The sequence below is a fragment of the Halichoeres trimaculatus genome, unplaced genomic scaffold (genome assembly GCF_033239565.1).
Source record: "Halichoeres trimaculatus isolate MK-OKI-2021-1 unplaced genomic scaffold, fHalTri1.1 fHalTri1_scaffold_7, whole genome shotgun sequence".
Taxonomy (NCBI): Eukaryota; Metazoa; Chordata; class Actinopteri; order Labriformes; family Labridae; genus Halichoeres; species Halichoeres trimaculatus.
Window position 1 is genome coordinate 13350500 of NW_027437185.1, and position 20377 is coordinate 13370876.

At 43.7% G+C, this 20377-nt stretch overlaps 1 protein-coding gene across 1 annotated transcript in view; it reads right to left on the bottom strand.

Moving 5' to 3' along the window:
* The window catches only part of efnb1 (ephrin-B1), a 64011-nt gene extending 48426 nt beyond the window's left edge, over nucleotides 1-15585 (bottom strand). The window contains exon 1 of the mRNA XM_074674624.1: nucleotides 14499-15585. Within this exon, the coding sequence (XP_074530725.1) occupies nucleotides 14499-14728 (230 nt within the window). The 5' untranslated portion in view covers nucleotides 14729-15585. The remainder of the gene's footprint in view (nucleotides 1-14498) is intronic.
* Nucleotides 15586-20377: the final 4792 nt, after the last annotated feature.

Genomic DNA, 20377 nt, shown 5'->3' on the forward strand with positions numbered 1-20377 from the left:
CGACCAAGTCACGGTAAGATCACGTTAAATCTGAGGGATTTCCGTAGAGAGCGCGGACACATTCCTCCGAACTTAGATTTTTATTTCGCCTTCAGCATCCCGAGCTTGAGAGAACGTGTGTGGTGCAATAAAACTCAGCTTTAACAGTCATTTCCCTGTAGCAATACCTGTTCTCTGAACAAGCCCGTACCTGGGCCCCACACATGCCTGTTGTGACTGGTCATGCGGTGCTATATGGGGAGCATGTATGACCTGAGGAATTATCCTGTGTTCCAACAGGGACATATGCATGCATGAGTGCACAAGCACACACAGACACAGACACATTCCTGCATGTGCAAGTACATTACATACACATACATTCTTTAAAAGCCAACAGTAGCGAAACAAGAGAAGATAGGCCTCTCAGTGTGCAACTGACAGAGTGAATTACACGCTGAGCTAAAACACTAACTTCCTGTCTCCCACAACAGCCCTGGATGGCTTTCAGATGGATTTCACAGAATCTTGAACAAACAGTGAGTCAATAATGGGGTAATGGCCAATCGTTGAAGAAGAACAATTCACAAGTGATTCGCAGAGAAAATGTGTGTTTAGGGCACTTTGCACCACAGTCTGTCACGCAGCCATAACAAGGGCGCGCTGCCAATAGGTTCCATTTGTGGGGCCTGACACCAGAGATGCATGCAGGCATCTGAATGTTCCCCAGCCCTTTGTGTGAGGCTTGGTATACCTCATCGCAGACAGCCTTCGGAGGAGGAAAAAAAAGAAATTGCATTGATGGAAAGCTGATAGTTCTGTCTCTAATGATTCTCGAAGCAATGAAATCAATGACAAATTTGTGTTATGAGCAAACGTACAAGACATTTTAATCCTTCAGCACTTTGCCCCTGATATTTATGTCTTTCGCTCGCGCTTTCATTATCATAAAGCGTGTTTAATATTTCTCAGCTGTACGAGAGGACCGCCACACTACAGATGATTGAGTGCGCTGGATTTAGTGGCTCTGTCTGTCTCCCGTTCCCTTTCTCCAGCTGTGTCCACGTACTTCAGGACAACCAGGAGGGAAGGCAACAGGGAGAAGAAGAAGAAGGGGGGAGCAGTGTGCGACCACTGAGGACATAGTGCCAACCAGAGAGGCCCACCGTGCCTCAGTCCCATCTCTCCAGCTGAGGGCTTTGATTCGCCTGATTGTCTCCAATATTGAGACACACAATAAACACAACACTTGGCCGCCATTTGCAATTCTAATCAGACGCTCTCAACTGGCCCGGACAGCCCAGCTCCAGCCCTCTGGGATATCACTCATCTGACTGCAAAATAATGACACAATCATCGCCATGGCTACGCTCCCACTGCATCCCACGAGCAGCAGCGGAGAGGATATTAATACACAGGAGTGCTTGGAGGACTAAATGAATTAGCCAGGAGATTAGCTGGATACCAGGTTAATGAATGTGCCGTGCAGGCAACTTCTCCTGTCTTGCATTTGGGGAGCGTTCACATCCCTCCTCCTTCTCCAAAATGACTAGCAGTGAGTAGGCGAGCCAGCAGGTCCACACCTGCTTCTGCCAGGCATGTTATGACAGGATTTCAATAAACCATCTTCTTTCAACGTGAGTTTCTGGCTGTGTAAACTTGGGATGATTGTTTCTTGATAAGGCAGCAAGTTGCAAACTTCAGCACTATCTGATCTTGACATGCTGTAACGTGGCGATAAACTAGCTTGCAGGCTGAGATGTGATCGTTATCCACCTTGGAAAAAAAGCAGTGTTTATGTTCTACTATGTGAAATAATTTGTTTTCCGGATGTTAAAATCCTAAATGAATTAAGTAAATAAAGATAAGCTTAAAGATAAACAGGGTTTATCGTTAACAAAATGTCCCAAAATCATACATCTGTGAATTCTAAAAGCACCATCTGTTGGCTTTCCCAGCGCTGTTTTCATCGACTTGACGACATGATGGTAATAGATGCTTGCGGATAAATGAGAGTGAAGTGACATGCAATCATCCACGTTTTGGTTGCCATGATGTATTTGCTTTAACAGTCATCCGGAAGATGAGGAACTCAAATTTATTTCAGAAAATAACAGGCACATCTTATGAAACTGAGGATTTGACTTGCAAATCATTCAGATGATTCATAACTGCGACCGTGCACGTCTGCCCTCGTTTTCAAGTGAGCACGAGAGCGAGCCTGCACGGCCAAGTCTGAGTGTGCATGTGTGTGTGTGTGGGTGTGTGTTTGTGTGTGTGGATGCTTGCAGAGGCATGTGACTGACAGCCTGTCAGTGAAAGAGATGTCATTATCTTGCTGATGTCTGCGTGAGTTGTGACCGGGGGCAGGGTCGTATCACTGGTGGGGAGCTGACACCGCGCGGACAGGAAACATTACTTTGTGATTCCCCTCTTGAGAGGAAACACTTGTCTCAATCTGCAGTGCCACTGTTCAACCTTATTTAGCGGTAATACCTGCATGTGTGAAAAACATGTTTTGATTCAGCACATTCATGTGAAAAGCATGACAGATGCATATCTCTGAACGCTTTTTCTGGAGTGAATGCTCTAAAAAGAAACACTGAGGGGATTTTTGTGTCTTTGTTCCTCTGGCCTTGTAGGGAGGATTTCTGGTTAAACTCTCCCCTCCCTGTCCTTAGCCTTTGACTTCTTCTGTGTTACAACAATACGTGGGTTTTAGTTCAGTGTCCTGTGGTCGATCTGTTAGGGCGCTGATAAGAGGAGCTGATGGATAGGTCTAATCAGCCGAGCCCAGGGATCAAGACCAAAGGACAGATCAATCAAATGCTGTGTGGTTTATAAAAGAAACAGCTTTTATCAGTGTCACAAGCGGCTCTACACGGGCTTTTTATATTTCAGAAAAGAAACCAGTGTCAACAGTGTAAACTTAATGTGAAGAAAGGGAAGTGCTGAAAGCTGCGCTAACTAACGTGAGTAATAAGCAGTTAAAAGAAAAGACGAGGAAGAAATGAAAAAGGCACATCTGTAATCACTATTCAGAGACTATTAAACTCCTAAGGCGAGTCTGCGATAAAGCATAAAGCTAAATGTCCCTCGCCTCCAACATACTAAACACCTCCTGACATAAAATGAAATAAAACTGCAGCTAAGCCCCTTCTGTGCTATAAAAACTTAACGGAAACTAAAACTGCGCAGATATCAAAAAGGAAAACAACAGAGAGACAGAAAAAAGGCTGAAAGTATCCACACCAAACAAACAACAAATCTCCATATGACAAAGCTCCAGACGCCTGTTCTAACTGGGACACAGTGTTTTTAATACACAGCTGCCTTCTGTGACTTAAAAGCAGCTTCTTATCAGAGAATCTGAGTGACAGGTCTATTCTCTGCTTACAATCTCTGCTCATGATTGTTTAAGACAGCTACACATGTCCCATCCAATCCAAGACAAATTAGTTGCTCTTTCTTTCCTCCCTTGGATGGGAGATCTTATCCAGGCGGACATGCTTAAGTTGTCAGTGGGTTTCTAAAACCCATATTGAACAGCATATTGACTGATGCAATCGCGGAGACACACATCATTAGGCTCATTAACAGTGAATGTAAAAGGGGAGGACGGCCTAACTGGTGCAGCGGGAGTCTGTGTCTCCTCTGATAACACTCGCCTTTAACAAGCCGGGCTCAGGCAAGATGCAGCCTGTCGGTGTTAAAATGAAATGTGTGTGATGTGTGTGCTAATAAATAGCTTGTTTGACATGATACTATTCTCACACACACAGTTTGCTCTGCGATAACCGGGCGGATTGTGGCCTCGTAAAGACGCTCCATGTGTTGTTTTAGGAAGCCATTACAAACTGGGCCGTCTCCATTACAAGGGCTATCTGATCATTATTACAGCCATCTGTAATGCACACTCAAAGCTTAATCTGTACAAGGCAACCACAGCTGACTCCTGAGCTAGTATACACACACACACACTCACTCTCACAACCACACTGACTTCCGCTGTGATATATGTGTGTGTGTGTGGATATTCAAACGTGACACAGCCGCTGTTCCCCTCGTCACATTGCGACTCAAGGGTCAACACGTTTCAGTCGACCCTCTTTAAGCTACGCTGAGTGGAGCACCGCAATCCTGTTGAAGCCACTGACTTGCAAGTCTCTTTTCAAGGCCTGCACCCCAACACCCGTGCAAGGCAATCGCAATCTCCCAGCCAGAACTGCCCGCACCCTTCAAAGGCTCATCACAGGACGCACATCTAATGCAGAGAGAAGGCCGGTTAAAGCCTCAGCCAGGCACGCCGCTTTGAAGCGACTGCTCCAACCCCTCAAATAGGAGCCAAATCATTTCCCTTCCCTCCACCATTCCATTGTGTGAGCGGTGCACCAGCCGGCTCTATTTGGTGGCCGCATGTGGGGCGCCTTCAAGGATCACGCCACTCCATTCCAGAGCAGGGCCACTACAGGAAATGAGACTCTCTCCAACGCACAGGGCCTTCTCTACGATAAATATATTCATGCATTCATGTATATTTCAAGTAAGAATTTGACTCCGGCCGCATAATGCACACGGAGAGGTGCCGACTTTGAGATTCTTGACATGCACGAGGTGCTACAATCAGAGATGTATAAATAAATCAGAATATGCAGCAAACAGAGCTACTAAAAGCGGCAACACAAGTGTGGTGCCTGGCGCTCAGAAAGGGCTCACGGAGGTTTGTCTGCTGAGAAGAGCTTTCATCTCAGAGACAGGAGAGAAGAAGAGAGGAGTGATGTGGTGGAGGTTTGTGCTGTCATGTTTCGCAGTGGGGGACGGGAGAGACAGATGATGAGAATAGCTAAAAGTAGTCAACATTTTTCATGCAGGGGGGAAAAGGGAAGATGAGACAGCAGAAGTGCTGAAAGAGCAGCCCACATTAAGATAAGCATGTTAAAATCACAGTGTGAAATATTACATTACAGAGCCTTAAGAAGAAACACTGCCACGGTTACTCATTAAACAGAGTCAACGCACTGCCTTCAGACTTCTTCTCTTCGTAGTTCATAACAGCGAGAGGAGAAGTTTGGGATATTGTGTTTGCTTAAGCAGACCTTCACTTCTATTTCCAATATCGGAGACATGAGAGGCTTCCATGGTAGAGCACATCATGGGGGAGAATAAACACACATCTAATGGGAAACATGTGTGTGGGAGATGAAACGGCCTCCCTCATATGAATGGGATGAAATATAGACCTGGGTCCCGCTGCGCACCAATCACCGCCATAAGAAGTCGGCGTGGAGGGGAAACGGCAGACCCCCGACAGGCTTCCTCACTCAACACACACACAAGCTGCCAATATGGCCACTCTGGAGCGGATTCATGAGGAGGCCAGAGTCTGACAGTGACATCTCCATTCAGTCTGAATTCTTTTTCTCTTCACAACATGCATGGACACGGACACACACACACACACACACACACACACACAGACGTATACACACAGACACATAGAGCCAGAGGCCATGGGAGGAGGAGCAGCGCTGGGGCATAAAAAAAAAGCCTTTCTCCCTGCCGTGGGTCTCTGTGGGGTTTAGCATGGCATTATGGGAAGATTAGACTTTAGAGTGCTCTACTATCTGATGTCATTGTGGGTTTTTACGTTGTCTGGTTGGCTCGTGGAACTCGGACCTGATGGCAGGCACATTTTTCTCCTCACAAAATGCTCGGGGTTGCAGTTGTGATTGATTGCAGGTTCCTATTGTATCTGTCTGGTATGGCTCTATTGGAAGAAGAATTAGTCAGACAAAAACTCATGGAAAACGCTGCACATCTGACTCCATCAATCAAGTCGGCAATCAAAATAATTCAATTAAGAGACTTAAATCCCGCTGGCTTACGAGTCCCTGCTCCAATAGCCCAGAGACAAACTCAATTTACCGACAATCCATACATGATAGCATTAACTCCACTTTTAGGCTCAAATCTTTTTCCATTACTTACATTTTCTGAATATCAAGGGAAATGCGAAGGAAATGATTTAGCTGTTCTGTTTACTTAAGGAAAAAGAAATCACAGAAAAAAATAAATAAATAAAGCAGAGCAATTTAAAAACATAATAAAATGCAGACAGGTTGTTCAGACAGCTAAACTAATTTGCAATTTGTTTGGAAAGAGGACTTATTTGCAGAACAGAGGAACTTTAGAAATGTTTTTATAGGTCTGGTAAATAGCCGTGCATCAGGAATGCAGCATTGAGGAGCGACTGAGAGAGGGAGGTTGCTGAATATGTGTGTAATTGTCTTTTTCCCCCCGTTTCCGAGGTGTGAAAGGGAATGCAGGGTTGCACTGGGGTGTCCCGGGGAGAGGCGATTGAAGCGTCAGTCACAGCTGCCACACAGAGCCCCGGCGCGCAGCAAATCCCAGGCCCGGCCCTCGTGGGCGGAGGGGCCTGGGCCGGGCCTGGGAGCCTGCAGGAGTCCCCAAAGGCCTTTTCTTCCAGCTCCTCTCACCAGCACAAGGGGGACTGGGATCATGCTGGGAGTTTGCTTAGAAAAGGCTGAGCCAAAACTTGGCAGAATGGGTTAACAGAGGCATGCATACACACACACTAACTCACTCACACACACACACACACATAAGCTCGAATACTTTTTAGGCTGTCTGTCTTTGCCTGTGGGCATGGTGGGAAAAAAAGATAAAATGGGTAAAAATCAAAGATAAATCAAACTTCCAGTTAACATCAGAGAATTTACAGCCACACACACACACAGCCCCCCAAACACACACACACACACACACAGAGCAGAATGGGACTGCTGGAACAAGATTACTGGAGAAATGAGTGGTTTTTGCTCGATGCCTGGGGAGCCTAATAGTGGTAAAGTCCTGAGGATTATACACTGTGCCATTTCCATGCTCCCCCTAATAGTCTCCATGTCCTGCCTCTGTATGCCATAGATGGATTATGATGCTTTATAATTAACATGGGAAGGGGGGGTTTACAGACCGCCCATCTGCCATACTGACACACTTACGGGGGGTATCCCCTGGGAAAAGGGACTGCTACCACACTACACCATTACTTTATCATTCTATTATCCCACCACTCCATTCAATTACACTGTCACTCCATTAGGATACTCATAACAGTGAACAAAGAGCGCCATGATGATCATTAATGATACGTTCAGAGCTGGCAGGGTTTGGTCATGCTTCATCCAGCCTCTGAAATCTTATCTGCTCCAAAACTGAGACTCTTTTCAAGAGCTACAGGTAAGACATTCAACAGTTACAATGAAATATGTTTCATTTTATTAAATTATGGTATTTTTATATTCTCATATTATATTATATTATATTATATTATATTATATTATATTATATTATATTATATTATATTATATTATATTATATTATATTATATTATATTATAATAAAAAAATTAGGTTTGTGTATTTTTGTGGAAAGTTTAACTTAGGAAAGCTTGGCAAAAATATAAATTAACAGAACTAAAGGTTGTTGTTTTTTTTCCTTAAATGTGTGCTTCCCAGAAAAAAGAAAAAAAACCTCAAGACTAACTTTGACATAAAAAAAAAAAAATGATGAATTGTATAATAATCTTTTTTTTCATGCTATCCCATAATGGTATATTACTTTAATTTTTTCAACATCTTTAAGAGTCTTTCCACCTACATTGCTCTAAAAAATAAATAAATAAAATAAATAAATAATACATTTATTTATTTATTTGAATTTTGAAGTTACTATTGAAAAACAAACTTTTGTGTCAAAAAAATTCTTGCCTTTTTCTGTTCTCTTCTACTTTTGTGGTGGTAAGCTCCTCCAAAGTTGCCGACATAACTATCCCAGATGAGAATTATACTTAAATGAAAGACATCTCAAATAACAGGTCTGAAGTTTTGTTCCACAGCACTAAAGAAATGAGTTAAAGTTACCCAGTCCAGTGTGTGACGATTTACAGCCTACATTTTTTTCTACAAAACCACAACTTTTTTATTTGTCAATGAACATGCTCTCCTAATCCCATCTCTCCTATTTTTGTCATTTTGTTGAAATGCCTTACCCCCTACCCCAAAGTGCTGGCACACAAACCTCCAACAAAAGTCTTTGGAGTGTCACAAATGTGGGGAAAACGGTTCCCTTGTCTCCTGTATGCCCGTGACAACTCATGACGTCTTACAGAAGTTGCAGTGCAGCTGGCTGTAAAGGTTGCCTGCCCGCTGCTTGGGCCTGGCGTCTGATCAGGTCTGCCTCCACAGCACAGAGGGGTTCTCTGAGAAAGAGTTAAGTCTATGAGGTCAGTCCAGAGGAGGAGGTTACGAGTTCCCGAGTCGGAGCCGCAGGGGTAATGGTTTTAGAGATGGCTGTCACACAGATCCGTTCCACTGTCCAACACCGCCGCTGATCTCCACCAATCCCGGTCCGCTCGCTTTTCAATCGCTCAACTTCTCTCTGGCTGTCCCCCTTTCTTCCTTTCTCCCTCTCTTTCCCCCTCGCACTGACACATGGAAGTAATCTGGGAGCTCTACGCTGGACTGAAAGGATGTGCGGTTGAGCTCAGGGCCGCGTTTCAACACTCTACATCAGCTTCCTTTCCTCTCCTGTTTAATCCCCTTATTTTCAGCTTCTCTTATGTAAAAGAACCAAGATGGCAAACAAAAGGCAGACTTTTCCCCATTTTTGCCCAACTTCTTTCCCCCACTTCCTGTAACTCTGCATCTCCACATTCTCACTTGTTTCAGCTGAGGCCCAGACAAGAGGAGATCTTAAGGGAAGCCTTCCAGCTCCAACGCCTGTGCCTATGCTTGGCAGCGTTGGTGCTGATGGGAACTTCCTGGTTGTTGCCAGCCAGGCCTCCGTCTAATGAAGCCGGGTCGCTAACTGCCTGTAAGGAAGCCACTGTTCAGCCACTCCACACTCGTCCACCGCTCGGCCCTCAGCACTTTCATAGAGGGCACACTGGCACGCTTCTAACACTTCCTTAATGCTCCACTGTGGCTGGACAAAGAACAATGGCACTACAACGTGCTCTCTCAAGCACTCATTCACTTCCATAAGCTCATACTTGTTCCTTTCAACGAGACTCAGTGTCTTTTAATTGCTGAAGGAACACATAAAAGTAAAAAAATGAAATGAGCTGCAAATTACTCTGCAAAATAATTGAGTGACTACTTACCAAAATTACTGGACAAAGTCCAGATATCCTATTCTTTGTGTTTGTTTTGGACCACTTGAGTCTTGGATAATGTGGTTTTATTACAGCAATAATTATAATGAGAAGCACAAAGTTTCAACAGGTGTCTCATAATTCTGTGACTCACAAAAGACAACCTAAGCTCATGTCTGACACGCCTACGTGGGAGTCTGAAAAATGTAATCGTTGCTTCTCGGGAGGAAGAAAATGCATGGGTTATCTGTTATCAGGTGGCAGAAAGTGATTATTTCAATTTTCACTGATAGTTTTCAGTCATTTAGTCCCAAAAATGTGGGCAAAAGAGTGAAACTAAAATGTGGCAAATTTTGATTTGGCTGTGGAAGTTGGAACAAAAACGTTTTGTTTGAACACTGAGAGGTGATTCATTTGTAATTATAGGTGTGGGTAATTTAGCCAATTATACCCATGAGTAAATATCATTTTGTCGACAGTAAGAGGACTTTATAATCTCTATAGTACATAACCAGCTGTGGTTTCATTCCGCTGTAATAAGAGTTAGTCAAATTAATCCGACAAAGCATTTTGAAATGTGAGGTTTTTAATTCCCTGGATTAATAGATACAGACAACCTAAGGACATCCCTGACTCATTAGTTTAAGCATAAATAGTTTCTCCACTGTGTCTCTTATTATTGTAAGATTTTGCAACATATTTCATGTGGTTTATACAGAAGATTTTATCAATGTTGCCAAATCAAGATGGATTATCAAAGTGGCTGTTGCTTGTTTTTGATCAGCTAACTGATTAACTGACTCATCTCTTCCATTCCTTTTCCAGTGATTCATTGCATTCAGCTGCTCTTCCAGTTGTGAATCAGTCTCCATGATTTGTCTTAAAAGAAAACCAAATGCAACCGTCAGACGCTGAGACAAGAAGGGCCTGAAAACATGCAAAAGATAAAAGTGCAAAATCTGTTGCAAATGCTTCTTATCCCCAAGCAGGGGGGCTGAGAGCGGGTATCACGCTCACCACCGCATGAATATAAAGAAATGAACGCATCATCAGACACAAAAGCAGAATGATCAGTTTTCAGTGATGTGGCAGCCAAACCACCAGCGGATAAAGTGAGTCCATCTGGGGAGAAAAGCCATGATGGAAAAATTGCATTTTTTCCCTGAAATAACCTAAAGCGCTGGAACCCCTTTCTGAGCCCAGGTGCCTCACGAAGATAACCAAATGAAGAGTCTGACGCTGCACGCCGCTGAAACAACAGACATGTCCACACAGAAGTGCACACACATAAAAGCAGACGCAGCTGTCCTCACTGGGAGACACAGGGAGCCTTTACAGCACCGTGGGCCAGTTGCTTTCCCCAAGTATTTCTTATTGGTCGGGCCCTCTCTCTGTCTCTCTGAGTGGGGCTCGGGCTCTAAGTCCTCTCTGTGTGTAATGAGATCTTTATCAGAGGGAAACACGATCAGAGTGGAAAGGGGGAGAAAGGGGGGATTCAGGGAGGATAGGAGAGAGAAGGTGTGTTTCACAAGGGGTAAAGGGGGCAAGCAGCAGGGCGCAGGGCAGGGGAGAAACAAAAACAGGCCTCTGACCCTCTCAGCAGCGACCCACTCTGCAGCGAGCATGAGGGGCGTCTTCGCGAGGAACCGTAATCCTGTTTCTGGTCTCGTCCTGAAGTTTCACCCGGCTCTTGTTCAACAGGTTGCGTCAGTTTCAGGTTCTGCAGCGGCGGCTTGTTTTCTTTAACCTCCTACTGAAACCTCATGGTGGATTCTGACATTTTTATTTCTAAATGTCAGCGCAGAAAAGCTGTTAAAAACTTCACTTTGCTGGAGCCAAAGGTTACTCAGCGCTGGAGAACAAAGTGTTTGAAAATTTGTTGTGATTGTATCTGTTTCTAAAACAAAGATAAGGCAGGTGGTTGTTTTTTTTCTAATTACCTCCAAGGAAAAGCGATTTTTCCCACCAATTATCTTATCGGCGGAAAGCTAATTATGGAAACAAAACTTGAACTTTAATTTAGCCTTGTCTGCACCTTTTCTCATAATTGCAGCTGTATGAGATTATGTATTTTTTAAGATAAATTTCACACTAACTTTCCGCCTCTACAGCTCCAAGTTTTATTTCTGCTAAAGAAAAAAAAACCTCAACCTTTATTTTCTGGTTTGAAAAAATATGTTTGTTAAATGTCACTTAATAACCAAGTGTTAATCAAATCCAGCTTAATCATCAAACTCACTCAACCTTCAAACCACACAATCACGCTATAAACCAAACCAGTGAGCTGTTAAACTGAGAGCCGGGCAGCTGAGGTCAATAGACACAAAATGAGATGAGTAAGTAAAGACCCTCAGCAACACAGGCTTCAGCTTATCGACACAAACACCTCTCTCCCCCTGTTACGCTGTTTTGTGGGCTTCAGAATCCGACACGGAGGCCAGAGAATGTCTGCAAACTGTTTCCAAGCCTTGCTTAAAATGTGAGGAGTTCAAAACCAGTGCAGCAGACTCCCGGCCAGCCTGTGGCTGTTTCCTCGCCGTGTGTTTTCAAAGGTGTGCCTGAGTGTTTCCCATCTCTCTACCTCTCCCATCATCTTGTTTGTCTCCTGAGCTGCTGCAAACAGGCTGCGGTGGCTCCAGGTCATGAGGTAAATATTAGCGAAGGAGGGTTAGAGGACGTGCAGGAGCCAGTCATAGCAACCTTGTCAGATTATCATTAAATTGGCATCACTGCAGCATTCCTGAGCACACTGTGAGATGTGTGTGTGTGAGTGTGAGTGTATGTATAAAGTACGCCTGTACATTGCTGTGCTAGCCTCAGAAAAACCGATGGGACGTGATCAGTCATAACAAAGTGACATTTTCTGGCGTAATCCCACTCAGCTAAATGAGAACTAATCCGATTTGCTCTGATCAAATGTTAGACGGTTCTTTACCGACTGGGGACGTTGACACATCCAGCCTTCTTCTGCACGGCTGCTCCTTCACCCAGAATCCCCCCTCCGCTCTACCCTCTCGCCATTTCACTCATCCACCCTCAAATTAAATATCAAAAAGGTCTCATACATCCCGCAGCAAAGTTTACACTCCAGGATGTTTCTGCTTCTCCTTCTCCGTCTTATTTCCAGACGAGGCCACGGTGATGATGTATGTTGCCTGCTCAAGCACGCTGGGAGGAAATCAATTAAGCAAACCCCAGTTATTGATAATGCAGGAGCGGGACTGATGGCATCCTCACATGGAAATCCATAACAGCAGGACCGCTTGGAGGGGCCCGCTCGTAAGCCAGCACACACACACATAAAAATAGGAAAAACACACACACCATAGTGGCCCAAACCTGCTGGTTTCCTATACTTTGTCTCATAACTCATGGCCTGTAGGGAGGCGCTTGCATTGTTACAGTCTGTGTGTATGTGGTACAGTGTGCAAGTGGAGGGCCAGATTAATTTATTAGCTGAGGCAGCAGAGCTCCCCAAAGTGGGAACAGGAAGTAAGAAGTCGTAAATCTAGATAAGTCACTAGATAGTGTACTGTACATTTCTATAGGCCGCTCTGCCTCGGTTATCGCTGTGCTGTAATATCAGCCGAGACAAAGAGACGGAGTTTAAAACAACAAACAGTGAAGACAGATGCTGATTGCTGTGCAAGTATTCCCTTTTTTATTGCCTATCGGACGCCGCTGCTGACTGATACATTTCAGAAGAAAAACAGGTTTGTCTTTTGTTATTGCAAAGCCTGCACACAGCAAGATAATTGTCTATTGTTTTGTAAGCGCAGAGCAGCAGGATAATTAGGTTGAGAGAACACTTTGCAGAGTGCATTATTGTTCCACTGTGAACTTTATGAAATATTCAGCCGGCATGGGGATTTTACAAGGAGCAGAGTGGAGAAACAGATGGAGAAATGATCCTTCAATCCTTAAACCAGCGTGGCAACCTTCTAAGACATTCCCTGCAGGTGACATCATCAATCAATAAATGTCTCCCCCACTTTTTTTCATCCGTCTTCCCAGGACTGACACAAGGTGTGGGTTTTTGTGCATATGGGGTATGTGTGGGTCTTTTATCTGTGTCTGATGACGCTCTTTGTTCCACTACCTCTGCTGCCATAGTCAAATAAAAGCTGATGGGCCGTAGTAGTCTTACCATTAGGACCAGGCCACACACACACACACACACATATATATATACTTGCACACATATCTATACACACTCCGGTGAACATGGCAGCAATATTCATACCCAGTGACTGCACAACGAGCTCCTATGACATCTGACATTTGGGGGATAAATCATGGATTCACTTGAATGGGTAAGTTCTAGTTATAATCTGCTCCAGCTACTCTCCATTTCCCCTCGGTGCTGCGAGCTCACATGAAGGTCAGCTCCCGGCCCCATGCAGAAACACAGGCGAGGGTTTCATTCCTCTCCTTTTCACTGTATTTTCCCCTGTATGTGTTCGTTCCAACATCATGCAAATGTGGGAGTCAAGTCTAAGTGGGTGATAATTGTTACCAGAGCAGTTTTTATTATCAGCAGTCTGGGCTCACTCTGCTTGTTACTCAGGGAACAAAAATGAATTTGAAGAAAATGTGTCTGGCTTCAGCTGCTTGCTTTTTGAGAAACTCGCCCCTTGATTTTTTTCTTTTTTCTTGCACTTATATCTGGAACCATCTTATCACACATTCTGTGTGGGCAAACTGAAATCACTCAGTGGAGAGCTGGGACGCTGTCAGTGTGGGCCTCTCTCAGAAGAGAAGCAGCCCACATTCATGACTCCTGAGACGGACTGAGGAGAGGAAAAGTCCTCGATCTAGTTTACTGGGCTACATCTTGACACAGTTGGCACTCCTTCCTTGACTTTTCCCCTCCATTGTCTGTTCAGTTAATTACATCATTTACAAGAAAGTCAAGGAGTGAAGTGAACAAACTCCCTCGACTTTAAGATAGTCGTAAACGCAGCATTGAAGCAGACTTTGCCCTCAATCTGTAATAAAAGGGAGCCTGTAATATACTCATAAATTGCCATAATTATCCATCTATCATTGTGTTTTAAGTGAGGCCTACTGTTTGTTGTCTATGCGTGTATCTGTTGTGTTTCTGTGGTGTTTGGAAATTCCCCTCTGAGAATTAAGTCAACACAGAACTCTGCGGCACAGGAATGACAATTACATCTAAATAAATTATGATCTTTTTTAAGATAATTGCCACATTTAACAGAACATTTAACCCAACACACAATGGCAACTTTTTCCAGTAATGTCAGCCCTCCATTACGCACACACACACACACACACACCCCGAGAGTTTGGTATGCTTGTACAAATGAAATAGGAGACTTACTTGGAATTCTGCGAGCTCCAAATTATAGTCTCCAGCGATTTGGCAGAAGGTAACGCCGACCTGCACATTAAAATAAAGATCCAGAGATAATACTTCCAACAACCGAGTCCCGCCATTCTGCTTGTTGAACAGACAGTGAGCCAGTAACTCAGAGCGTCGGACAGTGCGCCTGGCAGCCTTTCTCTGTGGTTCGCCCGGTGGGAAGGTGAGCTACGATCAGTCGGGAGCATGTGAGGTCGATATCAGATACATGTCCTTCTGTCCGACTTCTTAAAAATCTGCTCCAGGCCCCCGTGTCCTTGACTGAACTGTCCGCAGGACGTGGAGAGAAGCCCCCGGTTCTTGGTGGGATCTGGGAGGACAGCAGCCCCCCGAGTGTCCTGCTTGACCTGTAGCTGAGACAAAAACAGCCCTCTCGACCTTATTACTTTGCAGAGACAACTGAAGGGTGCGATCTGATGAGAGGAGAAACAGATCTAAGCGATAGTGCAGTTTCTAGAGCCACAGTTTGGCGATGCGTCTGCCGATGAAGCGCTGCACTGAGTCTTTGTCAAAGCTCCTCTGATGGTGTCTGTACCTGTCGCTGTTTATAGCCTACAGATGACCACATTCATCCATCAGTCACAACTCCGCAGCACGCTGGGAATCCCGAGGTCCACTTCATTCCAGTGTTATCTTTCACTCCTCCTCCCCCTTGCTATTCTTCTTCGCAACGGATTTGAGTTTCTATTGTAAATATCCCTCCCGGCTCTCAGCGCCGTTCCGCGTGCGTGTTGCGCTCCAGCGGGGCTGCTTCTATTCCAACTCTGGCATGCTGCGTGGCCAGTGCGTAAAAACACAACGTCTCCGCGCCTTGTTTGTTGTTGCTGCTCAGACACAAAAAGTGCCGACGGAAGGTTATACCTGCGCACCAGCCCGCTCGGCGCCTCTAAATCCGCCTGCCAACGTTTCCATGCCGGTGTGTGTCTCTTTTTCTTTAAACGGTGAACAACAGTCTCCGCGCTCCGGTTAGTGCAGCAGCTCGAGCTCAACTGTAACCCGAGTCGAGGAGAGCTGAGGGGGGACAGCCCACAGTGAGAGCCGCGGCCAATCACAGCGCTCTGTCCGAAGCAGGAAGCAAAGGCATTTATGGGGACGTGGAGGGGTTGGTGGTGGTGGTGGTGGTTAGATGGAGGGAGGGGAGAGGAGTCTGTTATTGGGTTGACCCCTCATCTCCACTACCCCACCACCACCACGGCCCGAGCCATCGACCCAAATTGAAATGGACTTTGAAGTTATTCGTCATAGAGAAAGCTTTGGTGAGGAAAAGGAGCGTGATAGGCTATTGGAGCGTGCGTAAAAGTGCCAACAGGAGGAAAAGTTTGGCCCCTTTAAGTCCTGGATCTGCTTGTCCCTGAAAATCTTGCACTTAACATTTACGCCACAATAGAGCATTATAATTATGTCTGTCTTTGAGAATATGCGATGTTTTCTATTTATAACCAGGCTGTAATTTCAGTCTAAACTGTAATCTACCTCTCTATTTTTATTCGCACTTTGTTCTTGCAACCATGTTTAGAATTAACGGTATTGGTTCACGTTACCTGTTATTTCAGTCTCTTCTTTCTTCCCCCTTGAAAGGAATGATGATTAATGTTCTCTTTGGATCTCTCTCTAGTTGTCCCCGTTTGGGATAATGAACTGCATGAGAACTTAGTCTCCAGTGTCAGTAGACAATAGACGGTCGGTAGCCTATAGTCACTGGGCCATTCATTCATTGAGGAAGAAATGCTTGACACATAATTGATCATGTCCATGTCTGTGCCCCCTTTGTGTGCCTGTGAGTGTGTGTGTGTATGAGGGAGACAGAAGAAGAAGCAGGGGACTTTCTCTTAATTTTCCTGCATTTACTCAATCAATGCCGCCCCCTAATGGCTGTGATGGAATCGATTCCCAGCATACAGGAGGGGAATTCAGTATAATTGGAAAGGAAGGATAACAGGCATTTAAAGACATGTCTTGTGTTTCCTGGAATTATTTTTATAACATCCTGTTGTGCCTTGACAGCCCATAAATCTTTGTAAAACAATAATCAACTTCACACCTGAACAATTATGTGCTCAGTTTATCTCAGTGAATGCGTGTGGTGTGAGGTGAGGTGTGGTGTGTGTGTGTGCGCCTGGAGCACAGTATGGATTTCTGGCATGGTGTCACCTATGTCCAAGGTGCATGAAGAGAGGAAAAGGTGTTAAGAGGTCATAAAGTTTTTCTTTGTACTACAACTGCTGCTGGAGTTCTGCCATCGCTGCATCCTCAGAAGCCAGCACATAACCCGCAGAAGTGTTGTCACAGTAACAGCAAACACAGGCCAGTTGCCACAGAGCTGGCATGTCCCGTCTGACGGCCTGGACGTCTGGGATACCTGATACCTTGCTGACCAATCACATGGTCAGAGGGAGATACCTGATCTGCTGTGAGCCAATGAGAGGCCTCCTATTGGGTGCTGTTGAATGCCACAGCTGCAGCCAAAATGAGGGGCCAATGAGGAGATGGCTCCAGGAGTGTGACAGTGGACATGCCATGCTGTTGTTGTAAAAGTGCCATCAAAACACAGCCTGGACTCTGCAAAGCAACATAACCCCACAGGGGCATCGCAATACAATACAGAGACTGCCTCAGGAAGATATCAGAACTAATCTTTAACAACACGCAACACACACACAAGAAGAAAAACACATCATGTACAGCACAAGGGGATTATGAAGGATATGTAGGAGATAATGGACTTTTCACATGACACTACACAAACAGCACACACCAGCTTTACAGCAGATCTGTGTAGCCTACTTAAGCAGGGATCTTTGGCAAAGAGTGTATTCATGCTCGCTTTTATGTTCAGTCTCACACATCACAAGAAGCCAGTCTGATTTTCTTCACCCCCTCAGACAGCCACCTATGGAACAGGAGCATTTTCAAGAAACGAGGTCACCATGTTAATGTGTATATGTGGCTGTGATTAGTGCTTCTATTAATAGTCTAAATGTACTTTCATACCACTGAAGCTCAAACACATACACACAATCTTCAGACCCCTCAAAGTGGAGCAGGTCTGAGACCGAAGAATGTGTTTCATTATTCATAAATGTTTTCCTCGTCATTAATTAATCATTTTGGTTTGTATGCAGAAAATGCAGAACACCACCATCTTAAAAATGAGGAGTTTATGTTTTGTCCAACTAACATCTACAGACTTACAACTAAAAAATCCAAATGTTAGTGGTTTTGTGAGGGGCAGTGAAGCTCTGTAACATACGCTAAACACAGCATGCTGAACTAAAAATGGCAAAGGAAGTGTTTTCACCTGCTTAGTATGTTATTGCTGGCTGGAGTGCCTTTGGTTCGCCAAGTAGTTACTCAAATGACCATAGATATTTCACTTGACACATCAAATGTCTACTCAGTGGTTGCAAAGGGGATTAAAGCAACAAGTTAAATGATAAAAAGTAAAAAGATCTATCGTCTAGAAACTTTAAACACGTAGCAGACACAAAAGAGTTCAAACTTGACTTGTTGCCACTTCAGGAAATTCAGGAACAATGATTGTCAACACATCACCTATGATGACGCAGCATAAAAAACATCCTAGTTTTATGTTTTCATCTGTCAAAATGTCTTAATCAGATTTGTCCCCCATGAAAAAAGTGAATGTACACTGTTGCCCATAAGTTAGAAAATATTTTTTTAAGCATAAAAATGTTTGAAGCACAAATCTAAGATTCCTCAATATATTCCTATTTGTATGTATCTTTACACTGCCAACAACAAAAAATATGATTTCCTCAGAGTATGTGTACACTCAAATGATGACACTCAACTTTCTCAGAAAATGTAAACATATACTCATTTGACTAAATGCATTACATATTCAAACTACTTTCAGATGATAAAATGATAAAAGCCTATTATAGAATTCTAAAAAATTATATAGTCCAAATGTATGAAATAACAAGGAAATTGAAGCCTATTCACCCTTATCAAACATAGAAAACTGGATCTTAAATTATTTACTTAGTTTACAACTATAAATATGACTTTGTAAATTTTAAACTGCCACATTTTTGATGATGACCCTGTCAATTTAGAATTATTTACTGACATAAACAAGGTGGGTATTGGATGTGTCATGAATCTGATGGTGGTTTTGCATAGGCACTTATTTTATGCACAACGTAAGAACATTTCTATGTATTTATTAAGGAAGGTGCATATCATCTCAAAACTTTGTTGATCAGTCTATTCCAAACATAAATAGAGAAAATTGAACTTCAAATTAAACATAAGCAACCTTTGCACAACCAAAACCATTTTATGAGAAGAGCCAGAAATATTGTATTTTAACTTTATGGGGCAACAGTGTTCACTTAGCAGAGACACTCTTCAGACCAAAAGACTGAACATGTTGACTGTGTCTGACCTCTGTTTGACACTCAAACACATCTATGTTGCAAATCCTGAGCCCAAATGCTGTTGTGTTGATGAAGAATTTGGTTTTAGCTTTTGGTGATGAGATTTTTACGTGGTCACGGCAATTAAAAATTCAAAAGCATTGCGTAACTGGCGTGATGGATTTCTTTCTGGCTCAAACAGGTTTTCCATAACAAAAATATCTTGTCTCTTAATATTCATCCACTTACTTGTGTCTTATATCTGCTTACTTAAACCATAAATATTCTTGTTTGGCTTGAGACACTTTTGTGCATGGCCATATTTTCATAGCAAAACTGTGCAAGCACATACACTACATTAAAAGGGTCTATAAAAATACACTGATCATTCGGAAGCTGTGGCAATAATTCAAACCAAAATGATGACTGGGTGGTGGCACAAGGTGGAAAATTACAGGATCAAATAGGTGTTAGGCCACTTTGATTCCCAGTTGTCCCAGTGGGCTTTTCTTTGTGGAGTTTGCATGTTCTCTATGTGCATGTGGGGTTTTCTTAGGGTACTCCTCCTTCCCCGCATAATTTAAAAACATGCTCATCAGGTCAATTAGTGACTCTAAATTATCCGTAGGTGTGAGTGTTTCTACAGCTCTACAGTTTCATTTAGCAGACGCTTTTTGTCCAAGTGACGAACAACACAAGCAAGAATTTAGACAGAAGGGAAAACCTAGTTTGTGCGACCAAGTTTTCATGTAGAATAATCCAGCCAACAAACCAGAATTAATTCCTGCAACAATATAGTTCAACCTTCAACAATATCTGTTAATTAGTGCTGAAAATTCACCAAGACCTGGGTCTGAGACCTTCTGACTTATTCCACCCCTGAGGACAAAGAGGAGAAGGGTCGGATTAAGCGCTCAAGTGTTCCCTTAACAGATGAGTCTTCGGATATCTCTTAAAAGTATAAAAAGATTCTATCAATCGATCATATAGAGTTAGATAATTCATTCTACAGTTTGGGCACAACAGAGGAGAAGAGTCTGGCTAGAGATTTAGAGCCGCGCTGGGCTGAGAGCACCAGGCGTCTTTCAGGCGTGAAAGATTGTCTGTCCATGCGTCAGCCCTGTGATTGACTGGCAACCTGCCTCTCACCCTAAGGCAGCTGGGAAAGGCTCCAGCCACCCGCGACCCTGAACAGAATAAGTGTTATGGAAAATGAATGGAAATGAATGAATAGGTGTTACGATTCATCCTCTGATGACACAAATTATCTTAACATCCATAAAAAGTAATCAAAAAATTTCTGATAACAACAAAATTCTGGTGTGCACAGATGTCATACAATAAAACAGTGACTTCCTTGTGATAGATTAAAAAAAGAGATGGTTAAAGGGCTCGTCCTCTTGGAACTGTGGACGTCAGTACAAAGTTTAATGACTATCAGAGAAAGTACAGATC